This window comes from Clinocottus analis, unplaced genomic scaffold (assembly GCF_023055335.1).
Source record: "Clinocottus analis isolate CAN_PGR_092001 unplaced genomic scaffold, fCliAna1.0.p SCAF_11, whole genome shotgun sequence".
NCBI classification, from domain to species: domain Eukaryota; kingdom Metazoa; phylum Chordata; class Actinopteri; order Perciformes; family Cottidae; genus Clinocottus; species Clinocottus analis.
This window is the reverse complement of record NW_027175832.1, coordinates 8,055,724-8,078,379: the sequence shown is the minus strand read 5'-3', so window position 1 is coordinate 8,078,379 and position 22,656 is coordinate 8,055,724. Positions and strand designations below refer to the sequence as shown.

The window sequence follows — 22,656 nt, the reverse complement described above, 5'->3', positions numbered from 1 at the left end:
CACATGTAATACTGGCCTTTGAACACAATTAGATAGAAGATTAATACTCCGAGGTACAGCTTTATTGTCATTACAATCTGAAACGCAGGGAGGCATTGAACCGTCAGAATTTTACAAAAGATTCAATTGGAGTCAGTGTGAAAGATGGATCCATTCCTGTTGAACAAAAACAAGGTTAAAAGTAGTTAAGGATTAATATATAGTGCAATGTAAAATAAAAACTTACTTGAAGTCAGGAATTCACATCAGTGATGGTAAGTGGACCGAGAACAGCTTTTTGTGCCAGACCATGCTTCCCTGTTTAGAAATATATGATTAGTTTAAGTACAAGTCAAATCAGACAAGTTGATAGAGAAGTCGCACTAATACCTGATGCTAAACTCCTGACCCTCCTGGACTTGCAGTCAGATTCACAGCAGGCACAGAGATTGCGGGATGCAAAGTTGTCCAGCTGCTCCCAGCTGAGTTCATGAGGATCAGAAGAGTCAGAAGTTTATTCTCAGTGGTTCCGTCATACAAGAGAACATACGGTGAAGGTTTGTTTTCAGTGCCATGTTTACCCATGCTCTGTCTCATAGTGGCAGGCCTTCTTGCTGTTGTCCAGACCGTTGGGATCCCAAGCCACAAGTTTACAGTGGATAAACACCTGTTGAGTGGAGAAGTGAGGTTGAGCGGTATAGTAAGCTTCCATGTTAGACAATGAAGCCCAGAATCTAAAAATAAACATGCACAAGTTAGCGTTACCTCTTCGCCGAGACCAAACCTAAAGGCTTGAAGGGAAAGGCGGATCTCCGATGATTTTTGTCTTTGTTCGAATCTGGAGCGAGATACCAGACTGTCCACAAGACATCTGTGTGGTTGAAAAGAAGAAGTGTGAAGTGTAAATTCAGGAAAACAACAAACTGCTACGACATCAATTAAAGCAGATTACCCGTCATTGGTGATTATTGGGTATAAAGCGCTTCCAGGCTGCAGCTCCGGTGTGGTAGCCGCTATGCATTCCTCAAGAAACAGCAGCAAGGGCTGATGGGTCTTCTGCTCCACGCTCGCCATGATCGGGATAAAGGAGCCCAGAGCAAAGGTAGTAGATTCAGCGGGGCCGGAGAAGTCAGCTACAGCAGTAAATGGGAGAGGAGTCATTACGTTACAGGAGTCACCAGGAGAGCCGCCATCTGCTGTGAGGTCGCGCTTTACACCCACCATTCATGAGGCCAAAGTGGAACACTAGATCTCCAAAACCGTACGTGTTGAAAATTGGGGGATAAAGCCGAGGGTACCAGTCTTCGGGCCTGCAACAAAACAATGGAGTAAAACAGCTGCCATTTCAGCAGACTCAATGCTGAAGTAGTGTGAACACCTCTCATATGCACAGACAACGGGGTGAGTGAAGGCCAGAGCGTCAGAGTCAGGATAGGAACTGTAGGTCAGATCATTGGTGTACATCAAGAGATCCCCAGTTACCTACGAGAGACACACATTACCAAGCTGCAGGAAATACAGGAAACTCGGCTTGCAGGTAAATATTGAGCCGCTACGCACAATTCTCCTGAAGTTACAATCGTCGAAGTCCACCCTGAAAACAGCCTCGGTGGCCGAGAAGCTGGTGGGGAAGCAGTTACCCAGACGGAAGAACGAGGTATCAGCCCGGGACCTGCCCTCCCTCCACACCAGGGTCACAAAGTCTGTTCCGCAGTCCAGCTTCATGTCTGGAAGGAGACGCGACACAAAGTCAAGTTGCTACTCAAACAGCTTCAGTTGAAGAAAAATAACCAAACTTTTTCCAGCATTTTGTTCCAATGTTACCTGCATATACTGACATGGCAGCAGCCAGGCTCAACAGCAGTGCACTTTGCCAAAAGAAAGCCATCATGACTGAATGCTGGCTCTGGACAGTGTGGGGTGTTTTTATTCCTTGTTACCGGGGCAATTTCCATCAAGACAACCTCTTTCAGCTGGTGTGTGTCGACAGCCTCAGGTGCAGAGGCCATCAGACTTCTTCTTCTTCGAAGATTTATTAGCAGACTACAAACCAACGTTCCTGGTGCATACCGCCACCTCCTGTTATCGAACATCATGACTTTATGACATTTTTGTATATTAAACAGTAATATTGTTATGATTATAAATAAGAAACATTGAAAAAGACTTCATGTAGCTACCACACTGCCTTTCAGTTTTTCTCTTTCCACACCGAACGTCCAGCACTCTATCAGCACATTTTCAACAGTTTCTTTAAAGATGCATATCTGACATTTATTGTGAGGAAAATATTTTTGCAGATGGAATGAAAAGTATACAGTCAGCCATCATCAATGTTAAGTTGCAGTCAATGTTGACTGCTGAGGTTTAACAATTGAAAGTGGAAGACAATAAGGGTAGAAATTATAACAATAAATTATAACTATAAATTAAAGTGAGAAGTTATGAGACTAAATGTAGAGAAGATACTTTTTGCAGATTAAGACATATGGGACTCAATAATGTGCTATACACAAAGAAAAAGATAGTAGGGATAAATGAGGGATATTCACCTGTAAAGTTACAGGACCTTCAGTGTGAAAAGAGAAAGACTGAAAGGCAGTGTGGAAGTTACATGAAGTCTTTTTCAATGTTTATCATTTATAATCATAACACTATTACTGTTTAATATACAAAAATGTCATAAAGTCATGACGTTCGATAACAGGAGGTGGCGGTATGCACCATGAACGTTGGTTTGTAGCTCACTAATAAACCTAAGAAGAAGAAGTCTGATGGCCTCTGCACCTGAGGCTGTAACACACACCAGCTGAAAGAGGTTGTCTTGATGGAAATTGCCCCGGTAACAAGGAATAAAAACACCCCACACTGTCCAGAGCCAGCATCTAGTCATGATGGCTTTCTTTTGGCAACGTGCACTGCTGTTGAGCCTGGCTGCTGCCATGTCAGTATATGCAGGTAACATTGGCGCGAAATGCTGAAAAAAGTTTGGTTATTTTTCTTCAACTGAAGCTGTTTGAGTAGCAACTTGACTTTGTGTCGCGTCTCCTTCCAGACATGAAGCTGGACTGCGGAACAGATTTTGTGACCCTGGTGTGGAGGGAGGGCAGGTCCCGGGCTGATACCTCGCTCTTCCGTCTGGGTAACTGCTTCCCCACCAGCTTCTCGGCCACCGAGGCTGTTTTCAGGGTGGACTTTGACGATTGTAACTTCAGGAGAATTGTGCGTAGCGGCTCAATAGTTACCTGCAAGCAGAGTTTCCTGTATTTCCTGCAGCTTGGTAATGTGTGTCTCTCGTAGGTAACTGGGGATCTCTTGATGTACACCAATGATCTGACCTACAGTTCCTATCCTGACTCTGACGCTCTGGCCTTCACTCACCCCGTTGTCTGTGCATATGAGAGGTGTTCACACTACTTCAGCATTGAGTCTGCTGAAATGGCAGCTGTTTTACTCCATTGTTTTGTTGCAGGCCCGAAGACTGGTACCCTCGGCTTTATCCCCCAATTTTCAACACGTACGGTTTTGGAGATCTAGTGTTCCACTTTGGCCTCATGAATGGTGGGTGTAAAACGTGACCTCACAGCAGATGGCGGCTCTCCTGGTGACTCCTGTAACGTAATGACTCCTCTCCCATTTACTGCTGTAGCTGACTTCTCCGGCCCCGCTGAATCTACAACCTTTGCTCTGGGCTCCTTTATCCCGATCATGGCGAGCGTGGAGCAGAAGACCCATCAGCCCTTGCTGCTGTTTCTTGAGGAATGCATAGCGGCTACCACACCGGAGCTGCAGCCTGGAAGCGCTTTATACCCAATAATCACCAATGACGGGTAATCTGCTTTAATTGATGTCGTAGCAGTTTGTGTTCCTGAATTTACACTTAACACTTCTACTTTTTCAACCACACAGATGTCTTGTGGACAGTCTGGTATCTCGCTCCAGATTTGAACAAAGGCAAAAATCATCGGAGATCCGCCTTTCCCTTCAAGCCTTTAGGTTTGGTCTCGGCGAAGAGGTAACGCTAACTTGTGCATGTTTAATTTTAGATTCTGGGCTTCCTTGTCTAACATGGAAGCTTACTATACCGCTCAACCTCACTTCTCCACTCAACAGGTGTTTATCCACTGTAAACTTGTGGCTTGGGATCCCAACGGTCTGGACAACAGCAAGAAGGCCTGCCACTATGTGACAGAGCATGGGTAAACATGGCACTGAAAACAAACCTTCACCGTATGTTCTCTTGTATGACGGAACCACTGAGAATAAACTTCTGACTCTTCTGATCCTCATGAACTCAGCTGGGAGCAGCTGGACAACTTTGCATCCCGCAATCTCTGTGCCTGCTGTGAATCTGACTGCAAGTCCAGGAGGGTCAGGAGTTTAGCATCAGGTATTAGTGCGACTTCTCTATCAACTTGTCTGGTTTGACTTGTACTTAAACTAATCATATATTTCTAAACAGGGACGCATGGTCTGGCACAAAAAGCTGTCCTCGGTCCACTTACCATCACTGATGTGAATTCCTGACTTCAAGTAAGTTTTTGTATATTACATTGCACTATATTGATCCTTACTACTTAACCTGGTCTGTTTTTTGTTTTTTTTCCAACAGGAATGAATCCCTCTTGCACACTGTCTCCTTCAATCTGACTTGGATTTTTATTTTTGGTTTTGTAAACTTCTGAAAGTGTAATGCCTTCCTGCATTTCAGATTGTAATAATGCCATTAAAGATACAACTAAACTTGCAAGCTCCCTGCCTTTTTTTTTTTTTTTTTTTTATTTTTTTTTTTATATTAAACTTTTAGGTGTAATTGTTTAAGGATTAGCATGTGTTCAAAGCTCTGTCATTGGGAACATCCTAATCGTGGTCATTCTCCAGTGAATGATCTCTGCATACCTGTTTTACTGAGATTCTTCTAAGGCTGAACTTGGCATTAGCTTTAAATGGATTTATTTACCAATAAATTGGAACCATAGCTGTATTAAAGCACTATAAAACTACAAACCTGACCCTTAACCCCTCACTGACTCCTTGCACTCAATAGATGTCTGATCTTGTCAGTCTTCTCAATCCACTAAAGTGCAAGGATTAAACTAATTCGATATGGCTTTCTATTACTTTATGCTTGTATACTGTCAACGATGGTTAAATGTCTCCCAATTGCGGACGTCTCGTCTACCTTACAGACGCTCAGGAGCGGGGTCTTGCTACGCCACTCGGCCAATCAGAGCAGAGCACGAGATCCGCTACTTGCGCTGAGGCGGGCGAATCCGCTGCGCCGCTCTGACGTCACTGAGGATAAAACTTCAACTAACTCACCACTTGGCACTTTACAGGGATTGTTGGTAAGAACAAATGAGTGCGGATTTCCTCCAGCCAAGTGAAACAAGTGTCACGCCTTTCTTACTGTCAGTCAAACGGAGCAAGGGCATTTTCAACAACTTAAGCTAACGTTAATTAGCGTTAGCTTGCAAACATTTTGTAAGCCAATGGGCCCTTTCCACAGCAGCCATTTTGACGTCACTGCACAAGTCTAACACAATTAAGTGTGGTCCTGTTCCATTAGGCTTGTCAGGGCATTATTATGCATGCTGGCTCACCACTAACATAATACATTGAATGGGACTGCAATCAAGTTAATCAATTACACGTTTACCTTGGTAGAACATGGCAAAATGGCTGCTGTGAAAATAACCTGTAGCATAACTTGTTAGCATTGTAGATGAGTAACGTTAGCTTGCTTTTACTTCAGACAACTGTACCTAACTACTCCTGTGTGAGTCAGTCAATACTCCAACTAGCCAATTGCTAAAGTGGTTCAGCTAGCATTATTTGTAACGTTTTGCATGGGAATGTAAGTGATGAATTTACATTGTGTTAGTTTGGGATTATGGGCAAAAGATTGCACAGCCCTAATGTCATAAAAACAATCTGTATTAAAACATATGGCAAAAATATCATACCTGACACCTTTTGAACATGCCTTATAATAACCATGTGTAGTCATGCTAATATATTGCCGGTAGTTTCCACTAGTCTGGGGAGACTGGACTGTTTGAGACGTGTGTGTGACCGACGTTGGGTACTGAGGCCTGGCTCACAGCCGATGTTCCACTTTGTCGCAAAGGTGTTGTATGAGATGAGGTCAGGGCTCTGTACAGGCCAGTCAGACTGGGTAAACCATTTCTTTATTTACCTAGCAGGAAGCAGGGGGATATTGTCATGTTGAAAAGGGCCCAAGCAGGAAGTCCACACCAGAAAAAACAACCCAATAATCAAAGTGCACAAATGGGTGTTACCAAATACTCATGGTCATTTACTCTAATAGTTTATGTTACATAATCCAATTTGTGTTTATTGTGTTTGCAGAGCCGGAACCTCACAGGACTAAAACATGGACTGGTTCCACTGTAATCAGTGCTTCACAAGGAGAGGGTCGAGGTTTGCTGTGTCCAGTTGTGGCCACATCTGCTGTGAAACATGTATTCAATCTAGTGAGACTAATTCTAAGTCAATTTGCTTTCATTTTTTACTATTCTTATTCAAAGTTACTGTGAGGAACTTTTAACTGGTTAAGAAACAGTCAAAATTATACCTATGGCTCCATCTGACCTACGTAAGTAAACAAGACCATTAGCGATTGCTCGAAGCAAATACAGACAAGACGCTGCTAGAAACCCAGGCCGTATTGCTAGGCCCGCTGGAGGGAAGGGAGTTACAGGAGACCCAGAAGCAGGACTGAGCAGGGCAGACTGTCAGACCCTGCTGTAGTAAAATTAGAGGTTTTCTGAAAGGAATCTGGTGCTTGGAAACCCTACCACTTTCATCCAAACGGACAGAATATTTGAGTTGCTTATGGTAACAACATTGCTTAAATTAGACAGATGCAGGCTAGTTATGGTTCTTGTAACTATGTCTTTTCCCACAGAGCAGTGCAGTGTATGTGGGGCCAGCTGCAGTTACTTGCCCATCACAGATGAGGTTGGTGAGTTTGACATCTCCACTGCAGGTTACTGTCTGATCCAGATAATTATCTTATTTTAAAGAGCCAGCTTATTATATTTGCACAAATATTCTGTTTCAGATGAAGCCACAGGAAAAGGTGTTTTTTAAGGACCCCATGAAGCTCATCCAGTCAAGGTTGGAGCACATATCACAGGTCTGTCTTCTCTGTGCAGCAGCTACCCAACCTCCCGCTCTGCTGTCATTTTAATTGCTGTAAAGGGACTTTAAATGTCAGAGCAGTCAGTCAATTAGTAACCAGTGAGCGAGTCATTCAACAAGAAATTGCTTCAGTTAGAGGGATATTTGACACGATTAAAAGAATCTCGGAGCTTGGCTCAAAAAGCCAAAGTAAGTTTTATTTTTACTAAAAGTATATTTGATTGAGGTCTTCATGTTTCTCAGATTGCACTTTTTCAGCGGACACAGACAGAGAGAGTCACGGCACACTTCAAGCACAAGTCTGTTGAACTGGAAAGGCGTCTGAAGGAAGTCACTGAGCAGGGTTACAGGTAATTTCCATATCTGTTGTTTCTTTGTGGCCATGTAAATAACCCCCCAGATGGCAAAGCTACTCTTCCCACTTCTGTCATCAAAAGGCAACTCTCTGAGCTGAAAAGAGAGAATGTTGACTTAAAAAAGCAGCTTTCAGAGCTGAAAAGAGAGACTGCTGATTTGAAAAAGCCACTTTCTCAGCGGAGGGTAAGTGTTCCAGAAGTCCAATATGGAAAAATGTTAGGTTGCCAAACTTGCCCACGTTTAGGGAATAAGTTGCACATCTAATTTCACTTGCACACTTTGTGTTTGCCACAGGTTTCTCCAGGACAGTTTCATACAAATGGGTAAAACCATATTACACTTTCAGAACTATTCTGTTTAATCACAAACCTTTCAGTATTTCAACTTTTACCTTATTTTCTCAAACATAGAACTCAACGGATGTCACTCCCTGTGGCTGTCACGTCTCCAGGTAAACCCTGTGCTTTAAGTTGAATTGTTACAGTTAATGTTTTTGATTGTTATGATTTAAGTTGATAAACGTGTGCACGTTTTGTTTTTATCAGTTACCCCTCGTTCAAGAACCATGAGGTACGTACTACATGCTGATGGATTTCATTCTGTATTTGCAACATCATTATGCACCAACACTATGTGTGTGTGTCATACAAATGATTGCAAATCATTTTATGCTGAAACATGTTGCCTGTGTCTTAGTTACTTTGGCTCAGCAGAGTCACAAGGGGTGGCCAGAGACAGAGGTCCCAGTCTGTCCTCCCTTACAGTAAGTCTCTGAGTTATATTGTAATCTTTTGTAGACATAGTGGAAACAATGTTATAATGTTGGAAATGTGTTTTCCCAAAAAATACTGAAGCAAAAAAGTTAAATACATTTAAAGTTCAAAGTTTTTGTCAGGCATGTTTTAAATATGCTCAAGACAAAATGGAAGTGATGCGTGCTGAGGGAGCGTGGCCAGTTAATTTTTCTAAATATTAATCACTGCTAATCTTGACACTGAAGAGGTTGAAGATGAAAATGAATATGCATATGATTGATTATAGTCTTATGGGCCTGGTGCCCGTGAGACCAGCAACAGGATATCGCAGAGAAATTTAGTTTGTCAGATTACAATTTCCGAGGTCCAAAATAGATGTTGACACTCAACACACATTCATACCCAGATCCTAATTAGTACTAGTTAATTATTCAACCATGAACTTTAAATTTGGACTTCTGTTTTCGTCAGACTCCTGGATCAGCTACCTCCATTTCGAGCCACAGTTCTCTTCGTGAATATGTACACAGTAAGTATTGTTGCAAAGACAGTTTTGTAGTTCTACCACAGGTTCTGTGATTTAACTGGATACGTTTTGCATTCTATTGTCAATCCATGTCCTTTCAATTGTTTTAAATAGGAACACTCACACCCTTTAGCACTCCCACAAGGTAAGAAATGCTTTTAAAATGACTTACCATAAAACATTGATCTAGATGGGAAGATGTTCTCATGCAATCGCTGAGTGTCTATTTCTGTCATCCTTAGAACTCAACGCCAGACACCTAATGTTTTCCCGTTCCAGTTTGTGAACGGATTATCAATCCATTCACCCAGACATTAATGAAAAAGGCCCTAACAATTGAATCACTTACGGAGTCTGTAAATATTTGTTGTCAATTTATCTTCGCCCATTAAGAGTTGGCACTCATGATTGAATGTCTTCTACATTGTTGAGTACAAGTACTTAAAATAGTTATGTTTACATGGATGTTGTTACCATGCAATTCCCCTGTTAATGAATGTATCTACTGAATTGTGTTATTGATAATTGGATGACTAATGGCCCTCCATTTTTTTCTGGCAATAAATATGTTAGCAACAATTTATAATACAACCACTGCTGGAGAATGCCTTTTCCTCACAGCAAAGAATTTACGTATAAAATGAAAAAAAAAAAGATCCGTCAGAATCAGTTGCAGTCATTATAGCACACACACACAAAAAAAACATTGCTTGCACACATTATTAGAAAGGCAAATCCTTTACTGGTTTCCAGTGACACAATTGTGCAAATGAGGATTTGTTTTCATACATGGAAGACATCTGCAAAGGAAGACACTAAGCATTATGGACATTTCCCCACAGCATGACACTTGCATTAACTTTTCATCACTAAAAGAATGACCGAACACAGTGATGGACACTGTTTTATCAACATTCTGGTCATCTAACGTTTATCCAGACTTTTCTAACGAACTCTGACTCCATTTAAAGCTCACTACTACTAAGAAGTACTTTAAAATGTGGAGTTTTTCTGAACGGATGACCTGAATGTGTAATGTTTGTGCTACAGTTCATAATTTGAGTTATTAGAAATGCATGTTTTCTTTGGATTCAAACCATTTGCTACTTATACAGTACATGGACCCCCCCCTCCCCATCCGTTATTTTGTCTAGTTATTCTAGATTATAAACCATCAAGTCACACTCTATAGCTATTAAAACAAAATAGATATACAAATACTGACTGAATTAATGAGTGCAAATCAGAATTGAAGTTAGCAATTCTGATATTTGTATGCCATTGGTGTGAATGCTGCCCTCTTGGTACTGTTATCCTCGTAAATCAAGTGTTACAGCAGAGCGTCCAAAGGAGAATCTGGGAATGTGTTTCATGATGGAGATATTAGTAGAATTAGATGGACCATGCTGCTTTCTGAAAGACATGATAGTATGTTTCAGTGTTAAGGGGTCAAAAATGACATGGTTATGTTAGGAACTAATGTTTTGTAAAATAATTGGATTTAATGAATATGACAGCAGGCTCTAAAACCAAAGTGCAAGATGTCAATTTAAAGTGTACATGTCCAGTGTGCTTTTCATGAGAAGGAATTATTGGCTGTAAAGGAATGATTACACACAGTGATCAGTCAACTAATTCATCAACAGAGACATCTTTCCCAAACAGTTACTTGTCTGCTTTAGTCAGGTACTACAAGTACAACCTGTTTATACTGCTACAATAGCATACTAAAACTTCTGTAGTAGAGATATCTAAACAAACATAAGCTAAAAAAAAAAACATACCAGTGTACAAGTTACTGTCCTATTTACAGCAACACGGGCAGCACAATTATATTTCAAGTCCAAAATATATATTAGGATAAGCAGGAAATGCAGCATATGTATCAAAAACAAACCTTTTTTGGGGCTTGTGCTGGGAAGACTGGATGTTACAAACCTGCTAAATTAAAGCAATTTAAACCAAAGTAACAACTATGCTTGTTGGTGCAAAGGATGCGAGCAGCATTCCACCAACCTAAAGAAATGTTCTTGAGTCCGGTTCCAGGGTCTTAATCAGCAACAATTAGTTTTTGTTCAGTTTCCCCAACATCCTGAGCTGCAAACCAATCTCGCACTTGCTGGTAGCTCATTTTAGATTTCTTGCATAGAGAGTCAAGGTCTCTTTCATGTAGTGGGCCTGTTGCAAGGTGATACGTGACCAACGGCTGGATATCAGGAAAATCTGCACTTGTTGTATTTGCTTGAGCTTTTCGTTTGCGGCTTCCCCCAGCCCGAGTAGACGTCCCTGAGCCACTTCCGTTAGTCAAACCACTGCTGCTTTGCTGGGCTGCAAGTTCTGCCAAGAACTGGTCGCGGACGCCCTTCACCCAGCGCAGCTGGCCATTTTTAACAGCATACCGTGTGTCCCCAAACCACTGAATAACATCTGCCCGGGGTAAATTTGTAAGCTTTACAAGTTCAGTGTAATCTTCACTCTTGGGCCACTGGCAGCGTAAGAAGTGCTGCTTCAACACATCCAGCTGCTCCTTGGTCTTTCTTGGTCGCCCAGCCGGGGTGAGGGCAGGGGATGTGGATGTGGATGAGGGAGCCTTTGAGACGCGCAAAGGTGTTTGTGAGGGACTGGCTTTGGCTGACTGGGCTGACTTCTTTGATGTGCTGATGTTGTTTGAAAGCGGTTTATTAGGGGAGGCAGTGGGCGGTGGGCTGCCAGAGGGGGAAGAGCAGGGAGAGGTTTTTAATACACCCGATGGTTCCTGTGGAACATCTGGCTCAATTTTGCAGGTCTTGGTGAGCTGCAATGGCAGCTCCTCACTTTGTTCCTCGTCTTTCAAACTGTCCCCGTCACCAGAAAGCTCCTCCATACCGTCATACACTTCTGCCTCGAGGACCCGGTCCCCGAATGCTTCCAAGCTGTTGGACAAGAAGGTCTGAAAGAAATGTGAATTTCTAATCCCATTGCTACGGGCGGCCTCCTGGCCCTTAACCCCGTTTAGTTGACTGGTCTTTTGTGTAATAAGTGGGAGAGGTTGGATTTGTTGATCGTGTTTACCTCCAGTGTGTTGTGAGTAGTTTTGGGCTGCGGCAAGGCTCCCTCTGCCAACCCTAAGCTGGTACCGGCTGTCACTGAACCACTTGCGAATGTCGTTACGACTCAGCCCAGTTTCTTCCTGCAAACGTCTAAGCTCTGCTTCCGCAGGCCAGTTTTCTCTCAGAAAGCTCTTTCTAAGGGCAGCGAGCTGAACTTTAGACTTTTTGTAGCGCCCATGGCGGTGCTGTCGTGAAGGCGATTCCGAAAGGTCAAGGGAGACATCGGCTGCTGTGCTAGCTGGCGTTTCCGCTGGTGGGCGGTAGAAGTATGAATCCTGAGGAGGTGGGAGTGTGGAACTGAAACACGGGGCAGTGGGTTTGGCTGGTCTATAGGACTCTGGTGACTCACACTTTAGTTTCTTCTTTGGAGGGCTCAAGGGAACACCCTCTACCTCATTGTTATCCTTCTCCTTCTCCTCAATCACCAATTCCTCACTGCTTTCACCCTTGCTCTTTATTTCAGCTTCCTCATTGGTTTCAGTAGAGTCATCACAAAGCTCGGGCACTGCAAGCTTTCGCCGTGTCTCCTCTATCTCTTCTGAGGACCAGCTGATACCGTATTTAATTCTCTGCACCATGAACCACACCTTAACTTTGTCCAGTGGCAAGGCACATACCCGGGCCAGGGTGCTAACCTCGCGGGATGATGGATATGGAAACAAGTTAAAGGCCTGGATCAGCTCTGATATTGTGTCAAGTTCGCGGGTTTGATCCGACTGTGTCCATACCAGCTTCAGTCCCTCTGATACTAGAGGCAGGCACACAACAGAGTTGTGGTTGGTGGTGAAACTAGCCACGCCACTCACATTGCTGTCAGCTGAGTGGCGCAGATCCTTGGAGCGTTTAGCTTCGGGTTTCCCTTCACATTCTGTCTTTGTTACTTTTCCTTCAAAATGTGCCTTCATGCCCATGAGTAGTCCATTTCTGCCAATATGTTCACTGTAGGTCGCCATCTGGGATATCAAAATAGGCTTTTTCACCTAGAAAAGAAATGCATAAAAAAAACACTGATTTAGATGCTGTTTTCCTACTGTTCTCATCTGCCAAACATTTTTTTCTACATCCAAGAATACAAACTATGATGTTAAAAGAACTTTCGGTTCTCATTCAAAGTCAATTATCTGACAGCTGTTCCCCCTCCCCCACCCTATACTTCGCACTCCTTATTCTGAACTCCCAGTGAAACTAGTCGTATACTCTGTCCAGACTGGGTTCCCCTCCCCCAGTGTGGTGACTGACTTTTGTTTTGTGTGAGTGGGGGGATCGGTCGCAAAGGGGGGTGGGTGCGCGGGGAATGGGGATCCATGAGAAATCCATCACAGTCTACTTTCTCACCCTTTCCCAGTCCGGCTTTGTTCCACTCCCAGATCTTCAGTCCCTAAAGATGAGTGTAGCCTCTTCACAAAGGCAGATGCCACAAGTGGACCTGTGGAAGGAGAAAATGAGTTGCATTAGTCACCCTCAAGTCCAAGTCTAGGGACTCTAAGCCCTTAACTAAAAGTAATTTGGTTCTTTAGCAACAGGTGCTAAACCTGCACATCAACCCATCACACATCTCGTAATTATAAGACTAAATACAGGGATTTTTTAAATGAAAAATACACACACACACACACACACACACACTCACGCGCACACACACACATCCACACACGTGCAAACACACTTACACGATTCCTTTTGCAGTTATAACATTACTATATTAATATGGTGTTTGTGATTACTGATTGGAGAGTGTATGTTCAGTAACAGTGTAGCCCACTTTTAATTTACCAGGAGCGGGCTGCTTTATTTGGGACAGCAGAAGAAATATTGCACATTTATCACGTTATGGTAACGCCAGGGAAGACGATTAAGATCCCTTGTACCAAAAACATTAGCAAACAATTATGAAACCAAAGTATTAGTCATCCGTGACACACTAAACCCACGGGGTGAGATCATGTGGTGACGTCCGATGCGTTACTTCAACGCACTGTACGACTTCGTGCGTTGTATTTTGGTTTTAGTGTGACAAAAAGCTCTAAAAGTTGCGCTCGATGCCAATCACAATAGCAGCCCAGTGTGTCTCCCTCCTCCTCCTCCCCCCTCCCTTTATGGCGTACTAACTAAAACGCTCCACACTGCACAGGCGCACTCCGCCACCAGACACGCTTCAGTGAAACATAAAAATAAACTTACCGAAATGCTGGTCTAACCCGGTATCCGCCGACGGTCCGGTGAAGCGTGGAGGAAACAAAAAGAGAAGCAGGAGAGACCCCTCCGCCACTCCGCCTTTTATGGCCGAAGTTTAGAGGAAGACCACGGAAACAATACCGTCCGTCTGTCGGTTTGACCCTTGTCTTATTTATCAAGCACTTCGACGGATTACGGTCGGGACACAAAGATGCGAGGCGACCAAGTTTGTCGCCTTTTCGAAGGAGTTCGCTCGTCTCTTTAGTCCTTTCCCGAGTCGGGAACAAAATATCTCAATCCGCGAGATTCTGGTGGGAATCTGAGTCGCCGTTACTTCGCCCTCCTCGGTCCATCCGTTGTTGCTTTTGTTCTTTAACTGAGAAGTGTTTTCGCCGTCCGGTCTGATCGAGGCGAGGCGGAGCTGAGGACCAGGAAGCCCAGAAGGCCCAACCGACTCTCCCACGCAGTGACGGCGGGGTGGGTGTGCCAGTCTGAGAGAGCAGGCCGTGGATTGGCGGGAGGAGGCGCCTGTATACTAAATCCGAGGGTAGTGGGCTAAACATTTTGCACGTCACCCACCCTCCCACCAGTCCCCACCACGCCAGGCCCACAAACATGTCTTCGGGATTTCCAACGAGAACCATCCTCTTGTTCAATTGAAAAACCGCTTCAAGCAAACTCCAAGCAAAAAACAACAACAACACATTACTAATTTACTTGCAGGAACCCTCCTTCTAGCCTCCCCGAAGACCTCAAGCATAGAGCTTCTGGTCAGTCAGTAGCCGCATAGGACACAGTGTTTTCTGAAAATGTGGCAATTTTAGCAACATGGGAAGGGTTACGTTAAACCTTTAAAATATGAACACACTCATTGTGTTTCATGCGGATTCTACTCTATTTGAGCCGACAAATAGCTAAACAAAGAAGATGGTATTCAAGTTAAAATACAAATTAAACAGAACCGTTCATTGAACGCTTAAGTCAATCAATAAAATATGCAAAAAATCTAAATAACAAGCATTTTAATTTGTGCTTTGGGACTTGACCTCAACATCTCTATAACTATGACTATAGCTGTATCGATTCCTGAAATATTGCCAAAATTAAGACCAAACGTGGTTCAGACGTACTGATAAACCCAAGATAAAGTTTACAGTCCGTTAGATTGTCCCTTGGTATTATAAACCAAATGGACGCATACAATCAAGTGTTCCAGTGATGCTATGTGGCCTTTACCTATAAGCTGATTTCAGATCAGCTTCAGACATGATGTCCTGTCAATGAAAACAATTATGCTGTGTTTCTTAGTCAAAGCTAGCAATTATAATTCAATGTTGGTGGTAAATAATATCATAAAATAGACAAAATGTAGATATACATTTTTCTACAAGAGATTCAAACCTTTTTATTAAAGACATATCTGTTTCTATCAGTTTGAAGATGCTTTGTTATTTATTTAAAACAGGAATGAGAAATGAGCTAATCTGCTTTATCTAACCAGTTGTTACTTCAAATATTGTAATAGTGGTAGTAGAAGTAGTGTTGTGTGTGTGTATATATATATATATATATATATATATATATATATATATATATATATATATATATATATATAGAGTTTTTTTTTTTTTCTCATTCAATAAAAAATATAACAAGGCTAAAACTTTGTGAAAAATACAGAAACATTTTATCTGGACATAGATTTTGCCTACTGCTTAAGAAAATATTTAACATGTGGTAATACATTCACATTATGTTCACATTGTGTAGCTTCACTGATAGATAACAGTAGTGTTAACGTTAAATTCATTCACCTCAAACTTCATAGAATTGCCTTCATCAAGAACTTATGTAGGAATATGAGTTCCTACATGAGGAACTCATATTACACACACGCACAATTTCAATAATACTCCTTCAAAATATATTGTTGCAAGTCAGTGCTCCTTGTCACTCATTGGCCATTAGGGATGGATTTGATCCGAAACATGGCAACTATATGTTTAGCTAGTATTTGGACCATATAGTTGACATAAAGTATGCTACTGCCACTTCAGGGCTGACGTGGGAAATTTTTAGAAGCGGTTGCTGGCGAGGGTGAGCACAAAGCGTGGCAGGTGTATGAATGAAGGAACAACAGCCGACAGCCAGGAGAGATATGGGACCTGGCTCAGGAGGAATTTCAGAGAAGTGTAATCAGGTACACTCCGTCCTGGAAATAAACAGATGAACAAAACATTAGGGTCACTTAACTCTACAGAATCAACAGAGGCAACTGATAAAAACTCACCATCAATGTCTTTTATGCCATAGCGCCTTGCCAGGTCACAAGTCAGGAGTACTTTCCCAGTCAGAGACATGAGATGTTTATCTTTCAGGAAGAAAAATAACGTATGTTTAAATTCCAAATGAACAAGAATGAACAGTTGAGCCGGTAAATGCTTCTCAGCTATGCAAAATAAAATGTGTAAATTAAATATGTGCAGTTCCTCAAATGCTCACTTCTATGAAACCTTCCTGGCTTGTATTCAGTGAGCTGAATACTATCTCACAGAGTGTAGTCCTACCTTTTGCCAAGTTGACAATGCACATCCCGCTCACTTCTGTGGACTCCCCATTGGCAAAGATTGCTTTCAACTGAGCAGAAGAAAACTGAGATTTAGCACACACAAAAATCACAACGCAAATAGCTACTGAGGATGAGGATTTGCTGTGAGAGACGAGCCTACCGAGGGATCTACACCCTGTTCTTTCTCCAACACCAACTGAGACACCAACTCTGTTTGTACCGCTCCCGGCCACAGACTGACAGAAGCCACTCCCCTTCTTTTAAGCTCAACAGCCATGTCTGCTGCCAGCCTGTCACACTGAAAAAAAAAACCCACAAAACAAAACAGGTTTTTATGACACCGTCTGACCTGATTGTACAGCGCATGTACTTTAATGTTATTTGGCTCTTGATAACATAAATCTGGGACTAAATGAAAACTTACTGCGGCTTTGCCAACGCCATATGGCACATTAAAGAGATACCGCAGACCCCCCATGGAGGAAATTGTGACTATCAGACCCTGACCTTGAGCCACCATCATCCGGGACGCGTAAACTGAGAAGAAATAGTGTCCCCTGTTCGACAAATGAAATAGAAAAGTCAAAGTATTCTTATCTACTCCAAGTGTAAAATACCTGTAATACAGCGCCAATGAATACTGCTACTAATAAGACTAGAGTAAACACGTCGCACTACGTTTCACGGTTTCTTGCTTTTCTCATTTGTTGTGAGAAAAGCTACGACAGGACAGAAAAGTCATCCTGACCTCAAAACTAATAAAGGGACAAAAACAAAATGATTAACAGCTGACGTCTGAAAAAAGCGTCACTGCTCACCAGGAAATGACTCGGTCGACTTGTCAGACATGACAAACAAAAACCGCATACCTGAGGCCTGTGTTGTTGATGGAATCCCAAATAGACGGATCGGTTTCCCAGAACTTCTTCCCCATATTGCCGAAGATGGCCTGGAATCAGACAGAAAGGTCACACAGTCTGAAAGTTTAAGCTTGGCGCTCCTTAAAGCGTGAAGTGTTCCACAAGAAATTCAAGTGCATCCGGTCGTGTTTACGTCGGTACAGCGCATTTACCTGGACTCCAGCATAGGCATTGTTCACCAGGAGGTCCAGTCGGCCATTCTGCTCACGCTTGATCTGTTCAAACAGCTCTTCGATGTCTTTGTCTTTGGTGGAATTGCAGATCACCGGCACGCAGTTTCCACCCCTCTCCTTCACCTGTGTATGAGAAGAAACGCATCAGCCACCAACCGCTGAGACAAACTGACTCGAAACACGCTAGACGCAAAACTACGCTGCAGGAAACGTCAGAATTTCAGGGGCGGACGCTTTTTTAAAGCCGTCGAGACCTCAGATGAACCTGCGGATCACAAATTGATCGTGACTTTGCCAGTCAGAGACACCGTCATCTGTCACAGTGCGGCCCCTGTAAGAAATCCACGCTCAAAACATCACCTGTGCAGCGGTTTCTTTGAGACTGGCCTCGTGGCGCCCAGTGATGTAGACGGTGGCTCCGGCCTCAGACAGCTGGAGAGCGATTCCCCGGCCGATGCCTCTGGAGGCACCCGTTACTACACACACCCAGCCAGACAAGGACATTCTCCCTGTGGGGGGAAACAACACCACGTAAGATAAGAAGTACATTTGAAGTAGGTAAGAGGTCTTTCAGTTAGATATCATCAGAGGTCAACTGGGAAATAAAGAAATGAAATTGCAACATAGCCAGCCATCTGTCCAGAGTTCACTTAAATTCAAGAGGAGGTAAAATAAATGTGTTGCCTTGCACAACACCCATTTTTCCTATCACTGTTATTCAGCATTGATCATGTGCAGTCAACAACTGGCTTATCATGATGTCAGTGATTTACTGGTGATAAAGACACTGATTATGTATGTAAACTTTGTACCTATCGCATAATAAATAAATACAAATACATACATAGTTTAAAATGCTATTGTTAAACGGTAGAGGAGGATAACCCAATATAATGAAAGTGTATTCTTTGTCGTGACACAACTCATAATGACGACGTAATGAAACATCTGTTTTTAATACAACCAGAGAAAACAAATAAAACTTATGCAACGAGCTCAAACTTAACTCACATTCTCTCGTTCTCATTATCTAGCAGCTCACTATTTATTTTGTTTGAAACATTTGCCAACATGTTTCAAACAAAATGTTGAGATAAGATAGTACAATAAGAAAGTGTCGGCTGGTTATGCCAGACCTTTTTATGACATTGCAAAGAAAAACGCAATCAGAGGGGAGACTGTTATTCAACACAAGTTACGTGAAAATATAAAACGCGCTTGAGCAAAAGACAACAATACCTTATTCCACAGACAGAGCCGGACTTCAAATACAGTTCTTCCGAAGAAACCGACAACAAAACGTATCGGTAGTCAAATGTCACGTCTGCTTTGCTTAGGCTGCTCTTATTATATTTATGACTGGTGCCGCGAGCTACAACGTGAGAAACGGGATTTACGAGGCCACCGAGGCGCCGTACTCTCTAGTCGTAATATCGCGAGAAGACGCTAGACAAAGCAGTGGAGTATGTTGTAGCGATGCTCCATCTCGTGAACTACCGATGGCGTATTGGTGTCAACTATGTCGTTAAATGAGTGTAAAACAATTGTATATATCGTGTTTGACCCACATGCTATTCCTCTACAAATATATATTACTGTTTTCACGCAGTTGTAGGCAGTTGCGGTACAATTTATGCAAAACAATAGGTCAAAAATAACAAGTAAATATCTTACTGTGAGTGTCGAATATGGTCTTTGGTTTAGCTTGCGTTGCACACACGATGGCGCCATAGTCTTTCTAAAAATACACCAATTAATGTGCGCATTTCAGGGCCTCTGCGCACAGCACAAATGGAGGTTTAGCAGAAAAAAACGATATGTTTTCGATAGGAGAGGCTGAGGTTATGAGGTCTGTGCTGATTTGCACCTGTAATACTATCATGAAAGAGACTAAGATAAATTATGCACTACTGACCAAACACATGCCGTAATTTCCCTGATAAATAATCACGTGGTGGGTTCTACTGGAATGTGCACTCTTCTTGCTGCTGCAGTAATGTTACCGCACTCATAGCATGCATTGTATTTCTGTCCTATGGTATGTGTAACTAATTGTTCACATGTTATTATTCCCAGTGTATCTGTTGGCCCACTGGTGGGTGGATTATTGTTTTAGTCGCAAGATTGGATCAAGGATACACAAAGGATGTGGCTACTGGTTGGAAAAGTTTCTTCTAAATAATTTGAATGATTTGACCAGACCTCTGGTCAGATTGACACTGAGTGAAGCTCTGCTGTTGGCATACTTTGTATGTAGTTCATTTTTCCCCCAGAGAAAATCAGTTAGCAGCAGTTAAAAGGAAGAAGGTTCCGTACAATCTTGTTTTTAAGAGTAAAAAAATAAATGTGGGTATGGGATAGATAGATCCCATTGCTCATACTTGTTTAGGAGATAAGTGAGTGGACCACGACACAAACGAATTGTTAAGCAGCATTCCTAGTTTTCAATTTGTGTCTACACGTGTAACTGGCATTATGTAAAAAAAATCTGTCAATCATTCTCAACAACTATGAAAATATATTGTAATGCTAAATCCTAATAACATTTGTGCGGAACACTAAATACAGTATTTGTTCTATTAAATATTTGTAAGTTGATCGACCTCTTTGTCAGTCGTTTCAAAGTTTCTTATCTCGGTTTGATAGAACTGACTTTGGTAAACTCATAATTCCCAGCAGAGCTTCACTCAGTGCCAATCTGACCAGAGGTCTGGTCAATAACTGGACACGCTTGTGTGCATGAGCAGCAACTTTTTCTTTTTCTTCAGAGTTTAGGATTAGTTTAGGAACATTTTGACTTGTTTAATGTGCAATTATTGTTTATAGAGTTTAAAACAAGAGCAGTCTAACCTAAAAACACAAATTAATTGAAAAATAAAATAAAAATGTGGAATAAAAAAAATAACCTTGAAGGGATGTCTCAAAAGCTCGGAAAATGAAATATTCTCTATTTGGATGGAACAACTCTTTAAATCATATTCTACTTTTCGTAAAATGTATATTTTGGAAACCCAAGAAAGTTACATTTTCTTCTTTCTACATTCAAAATGTCCTCATTCAAAACATCTCCTTGTCAACAGTTAGTGATTGCAGGTGATTTCGGGCACGTATGAAATATTCCAGTTCTTTCTTCTTTAGATTTAAAAATGTTCAGATTTTGTTAATGTGAGGTCTATGGTTACGTGGTCATGACTCCAAACAAAATCATCAGCGACAACTCGTTCGATATTTGCTGTTCCCCTATTTTATTTATTTAACATTTAATCAATCATTATCAACCCATGTGCTTTACGGGAAGCCTGCACAAGAGACACTCTAAACAAAGTAAAAGTCAAACAAAGTAAATAAACAATAACTCAATAACAGTAACTAACACAAACCCTCCAAAGGTTTATATGAGTAAACTCTTTTACAGCAGATTTTACATTGCTTGTGGCACCCCTTAATTTTATATTTTGTTCAGCCTCCCTTTGCCAAGATAAAACTCAGAGTCTTCTCCATGTGTGATGAGGTTGGTGAACACATGGCACTTGATCCAAGACCATTCCTACATGAAGAATCTCTTCAAACCCTTTAAAGTCTGAGGTCGACGCTTGCAGACACTCCTCTTCAGCTCGCCCCACAGATATTCTATGGGGTTTAGGTCTGGGACTGTGATGGCCATCGCAAAACCTTTATTCTGTGGTCGGTGATCCATTTTTGTGAAGATTTTGAGTTGTGCTTTTGATCATGGTCCTGCTGGAAGTTCCAACCACGGCCCATTTCAAGCTCCCTGGCAGAGACGGTTAGGTTTTCATTGAATATCTGCTGGTATTTAATAGAGTCCGTGATACCTTGTGTCCTAACAAGATGTCCAGGGCCTTTGGAAGACAAACAGCTATATCTGTCACCATACTTCACAATGGGTATGAACATTTTCTCATATCCATTTTCTGATTTGTGCAGCTCAACAACTTTTTGTTGCACATCGTCACTGTGCTCTCGGGTCTTTCCCATAGTGATGAATGAATAAGGGAATTTGGCGCCGCGTCACCTCATGTCATGGTAGACCACTTAAGAGTTCCTAATCAAAATGGTGAACTTAAAAATGTAAAATATGACTGAAAATATACTTCAGTTAGATTTTAATCATTAGGTTTTCGAGAGGTGCCAATAATTGTGGCACACGTTTTGGAGGAAAAAATGTATTTAATGTCAAATCTAATAATTTTACTTGAAAAGGTAAGATTTTTATGAATAATTTGATAACGGCCAACAGGGTAAACAGCAAAGAAAGTTTTTTACAACCAGTTTTGCTCATATTCACTAAGGGTGCCCAGGCCATTGATTCTGGAGAGCACTGTAGAGCAGTATTAGTCCGCCTCCTACCCGGTGGGTTCGTACCTCATTTGAAAACTTTGGCCATCTGGCTCTCTGACCATGATTGATTGCTTTACCATATTTATATATATATATATATATATATATATATATATATATATATATATATATATATATATATATATATATATATATAAAATATATATTGTTGGAAATATGTGGCAATGTTTCCCTTAGCTTTTTCTAAGGGTATTTGTTTTTTACGCGCCCACTTTTTTTGGGACCCGCCCGGACATTGACCATTCAGTGGTGTATAAAAAGCAGGTAGGAGAGGAATGTTTTTAGACAAACAGAGCAATGGCACGGGGTTCATGCTTCATTTGGATTCCCTTCCTTTTCTCTTTTGTCTGTCAAGCTTCAGACAACAGACATGGTAAGTCACATCAGTTTTCTTTCATACAGCCCAATATCACACATTCTTTATCCGACAGCCTTCAACAACCTCTGTCCTTAAACCAAATTGGGGAAAATGATTGTAAACATACAGTTATCCCTCCGTAGTACTAAAATGTCCATATTTTAAGCAGTTACCTGCTTGATTACGTAGTTGAATTGTCTCTGTTTTC

The 22,656-nt window shown here is 41.8% G+C and overlaps 5 protein-coding genes across 5 annotated transcripts; 2 read left to right on the top strand and 3 right to left on the bottom strand.

Annotated features, from left to right (window-relative positions):
- Positions 1-232: 232 nt before the first annotated feature.
- On the bottom strand, positions 233-1,885 carry LOC137781169 (zona pellucida sperm-binding protein 3-like). Its single transcript, XM_068569765.1, has 9 exons — positions 1,804-1,885; positions 1,540-1,706; positions 1,358-1,461; positions 1,201-1,289; positions 932-1,112; positions 745-850; positions 561-646; positions 370-461; positions 233-297 (listed from the first exon to the last, which is right to left on the bottom strand). The coding sequence occupies exons 1-9, from the start codon at positions 1,868-1,870 to the stop codon at positions 233-235; spliced, it is 957 nt and encodes a 318-aa protein (XP_068425866.1). The 5' UTR covers positions 1,871-1,885.
- A 976-nt stretch (positions 1,886-2,861) lies between these two features.
- LOC137781177 (zona pellucida sperm-binding protein 3-like) lies at positions 2,862-4,506 on the top strand. The gene is made up of 9 exons (XM_068569776.1): positions 2,862-2,937; positions 3,035-3,201; positions 3,280-3,383; positions 3,452-3,540; positions 3,629-3,809; positions 3,889-3,994; positions 4,093-4,178; positions 4,278-4,369; positions 4,442-4,506. The coding sequence occupies exons 1-9, from the start codon at positions 2,871-2,873 to the stop codon at positions 4,504-4,506; spliced, it is 957 nt and encodes a 318-aa protein (XP_068425877.1). The 5' UTR covers positions 2,862-2,870.
- A 721-nt stretch (positions 4,507-5,227) lies between these two features.
- LOC137782359 (RING finger protein 212B-like) lies at positions 5,228-9,752 on the top strand. The gene is made up of 13 exons (XM_068571616.1): positions 5,228-5,327; positions 6,352-6,476; positions 6,911-6,963; positions 7,067-7,141; positions 7,390-7,496; positions 7,584-7,686; positions 7,798-7,826; positions 7,914-7,954; positions 8,049-8,073; positions 8,200-8,266; positions 8,730-8,787; positions 8,899-8,929; positions 9,027-9,752. The coding sequence occupies exons 2-13, from the start codon at positions 6,377-6,379 to the stop codon at positions 9,100-9,102; spliced, it is 765 nt and encodes a 254-aa protein (XP_068427717.1). The 5' UTR covers positions 5,228-5,327; positions 6,352-6,376; the 3' UTR covers positions 9,103-9,752.
- homeza (homeobox and leucine zipper encoding a) lies at positions 9,539-13,294 on the bottom strand. The gene is made up of 2 exons (XM_068571615.1): positions 13,209-13,294; positions 9,539-12,853 (listed from the first exon to the last, which is right to left on the bottom strand). The coding sequence occupies exon 2, from the start codon at positions 12,824-12,826 to the stop codon at positions 10,835-10,837; it is 1,992 nt and encodes a 663-aa protein (XP_068427716.1). The 5' UTR covers positions 12,827-12,853; positions 13,209-13,294; the 3' UTR covers positions 9,539-10,834.
- Positions 13,295-15,941: 2,647 nt separating this feature from the next.
- dhrs1 (dehydrogenase/reductase (SDR family) member 1) lies at positions 15,942-19,099 on the bottom strand. The gene is made up of 9 exons (XM_068571204.1): positions 18,950-19,099; positions 18,071-18,219; positions 17,690-17,833; positions 17,487-17,566; positions 17,042-17,174; positions 16,778-16,915; positions 16,616-16,685; positions 16,339-16,419; positions 15,942-16,260 (listed from the first exon to the last, which is right to left on the bottom strand). The coding sequence occupies exons 2-9, from the start codon at positions 18,212-18,214 to the stop codon at positions 16,124-16,126; spliced, it is 927 nt and encodes a 308-aa protein (XP_068427305.1). The 5' UTR covers positions 18,215-18,219; positions 18,950-19,099; the 3' UTR covers positions 15,942-16,123.
- Positions 19,100-22,656: the final 3,557 nt, after the last annotated feature.

What these genes read in the sequence shown, in the direction of transcription:
- LOC137781169 (XM_068569765.1), bottom strand. Translation starts at nt 1,870, where the DNA reads ATGATGGCTTTCTTTTGGCAAAGTGCACTGCTGTTGAGCCTGGCTGCT. An exon ending in ATTGTAACTTCAGGAGAATT is followed by an intron (nt 1,462 to 1,539) that starts GTGCGTAGCGGC and finishes TGTCTCTCGTAG; the next exon opens with GTAACTGGGGATCTCTTGAT. An exon ending in GGTTTGGTCTCGGCGAAGAG is followed by an intron (nt 647 to 744) that starts GTAACGCTAACT and finishes TCCACTCAACAG; the next exon opens with GTGTTTATCCACTGTAAACT.
- LOC137781177 (XM_068569776.1), top strand. Translation starts at nt 2,871, where the DNA reads ATGATGGCTTTCTTTTGGCAACGTGCACTGCTGTTGAGCCTGGCTGCT. An exon ending in ATTGTAACTTCAGGAGAATT is followed by an intron (nt 3,202 to 3,279) that starts GTGCGTAGCGGC and finishes TGTCTCTCGTAG; the next exon opens with GTAACTGGGGATCTCTTGAT. An exon ending in CCACTTTGGCCTCATGAATG is followed by an intron (nt 3,541 to 3,628) that starts GTGGGTGTAAAA and finishes TTACTGCTGTAG; the next exon opens with CTGACTTCTCCGGCCCCGCT.
- LOC137782359 (XM_068571616.1), top strand. Translation starts at nt 6,377, where the DNA reads ATGGACTGGTTCCACTGTAATCAGTGCTTCACAAGGAGAGGGTCGAGG. An exon ending in GTCACTGAGCAGGGTTACAG is followed by an intron (nt 7,497 to 7,583) that starts GTAATTTCCATA and finishes TGTCATCAAAAG; the next exon opens with GCAACTCTCTGAGCTGAAAA. An exon ending in TCTTCGTGAATATGTACACA is followed by an intron (nt 8,788 to 8,898) that starts GTAAGTATTGTT and finishes TGTTTTAAATAG; the next exon opens with GAACACTCACACCCTTTAGC.
- homeza (XM_068571615.1), bottom strand. Translation starts at nt 12,826, where the DNA reads ATGGCGACCTACAGTGAACATATTGGCAGAAATGGACTACTCATGGGC.
- dhrs1 (XM_068571204.1), bottom strand. Translation starts at nt 18,214, where the DNA reads ATGTCCTTGTCTGGCTGGGTGTGTGTAGTAACGGGTGCCTCCAGAGGC. An exon ending in ATGCCTATGCTGGAGTCCAG is followed by an intron (nt 17,567 to 17,689) that starts GTAAATGCGCTG and finishes GTCTGATTCCAG; the next exon opens with GCCATCTTCGGCAATATGGG. An exon ending in TGGCATAAAAGACATTGATG is followed by an intron (nt 16,261 to 16,338) that starts GTGAGTTTTTAT and finishes GTTTATTTCCAG; the next exon opens with GACGGAGTGTACCTGATTAC.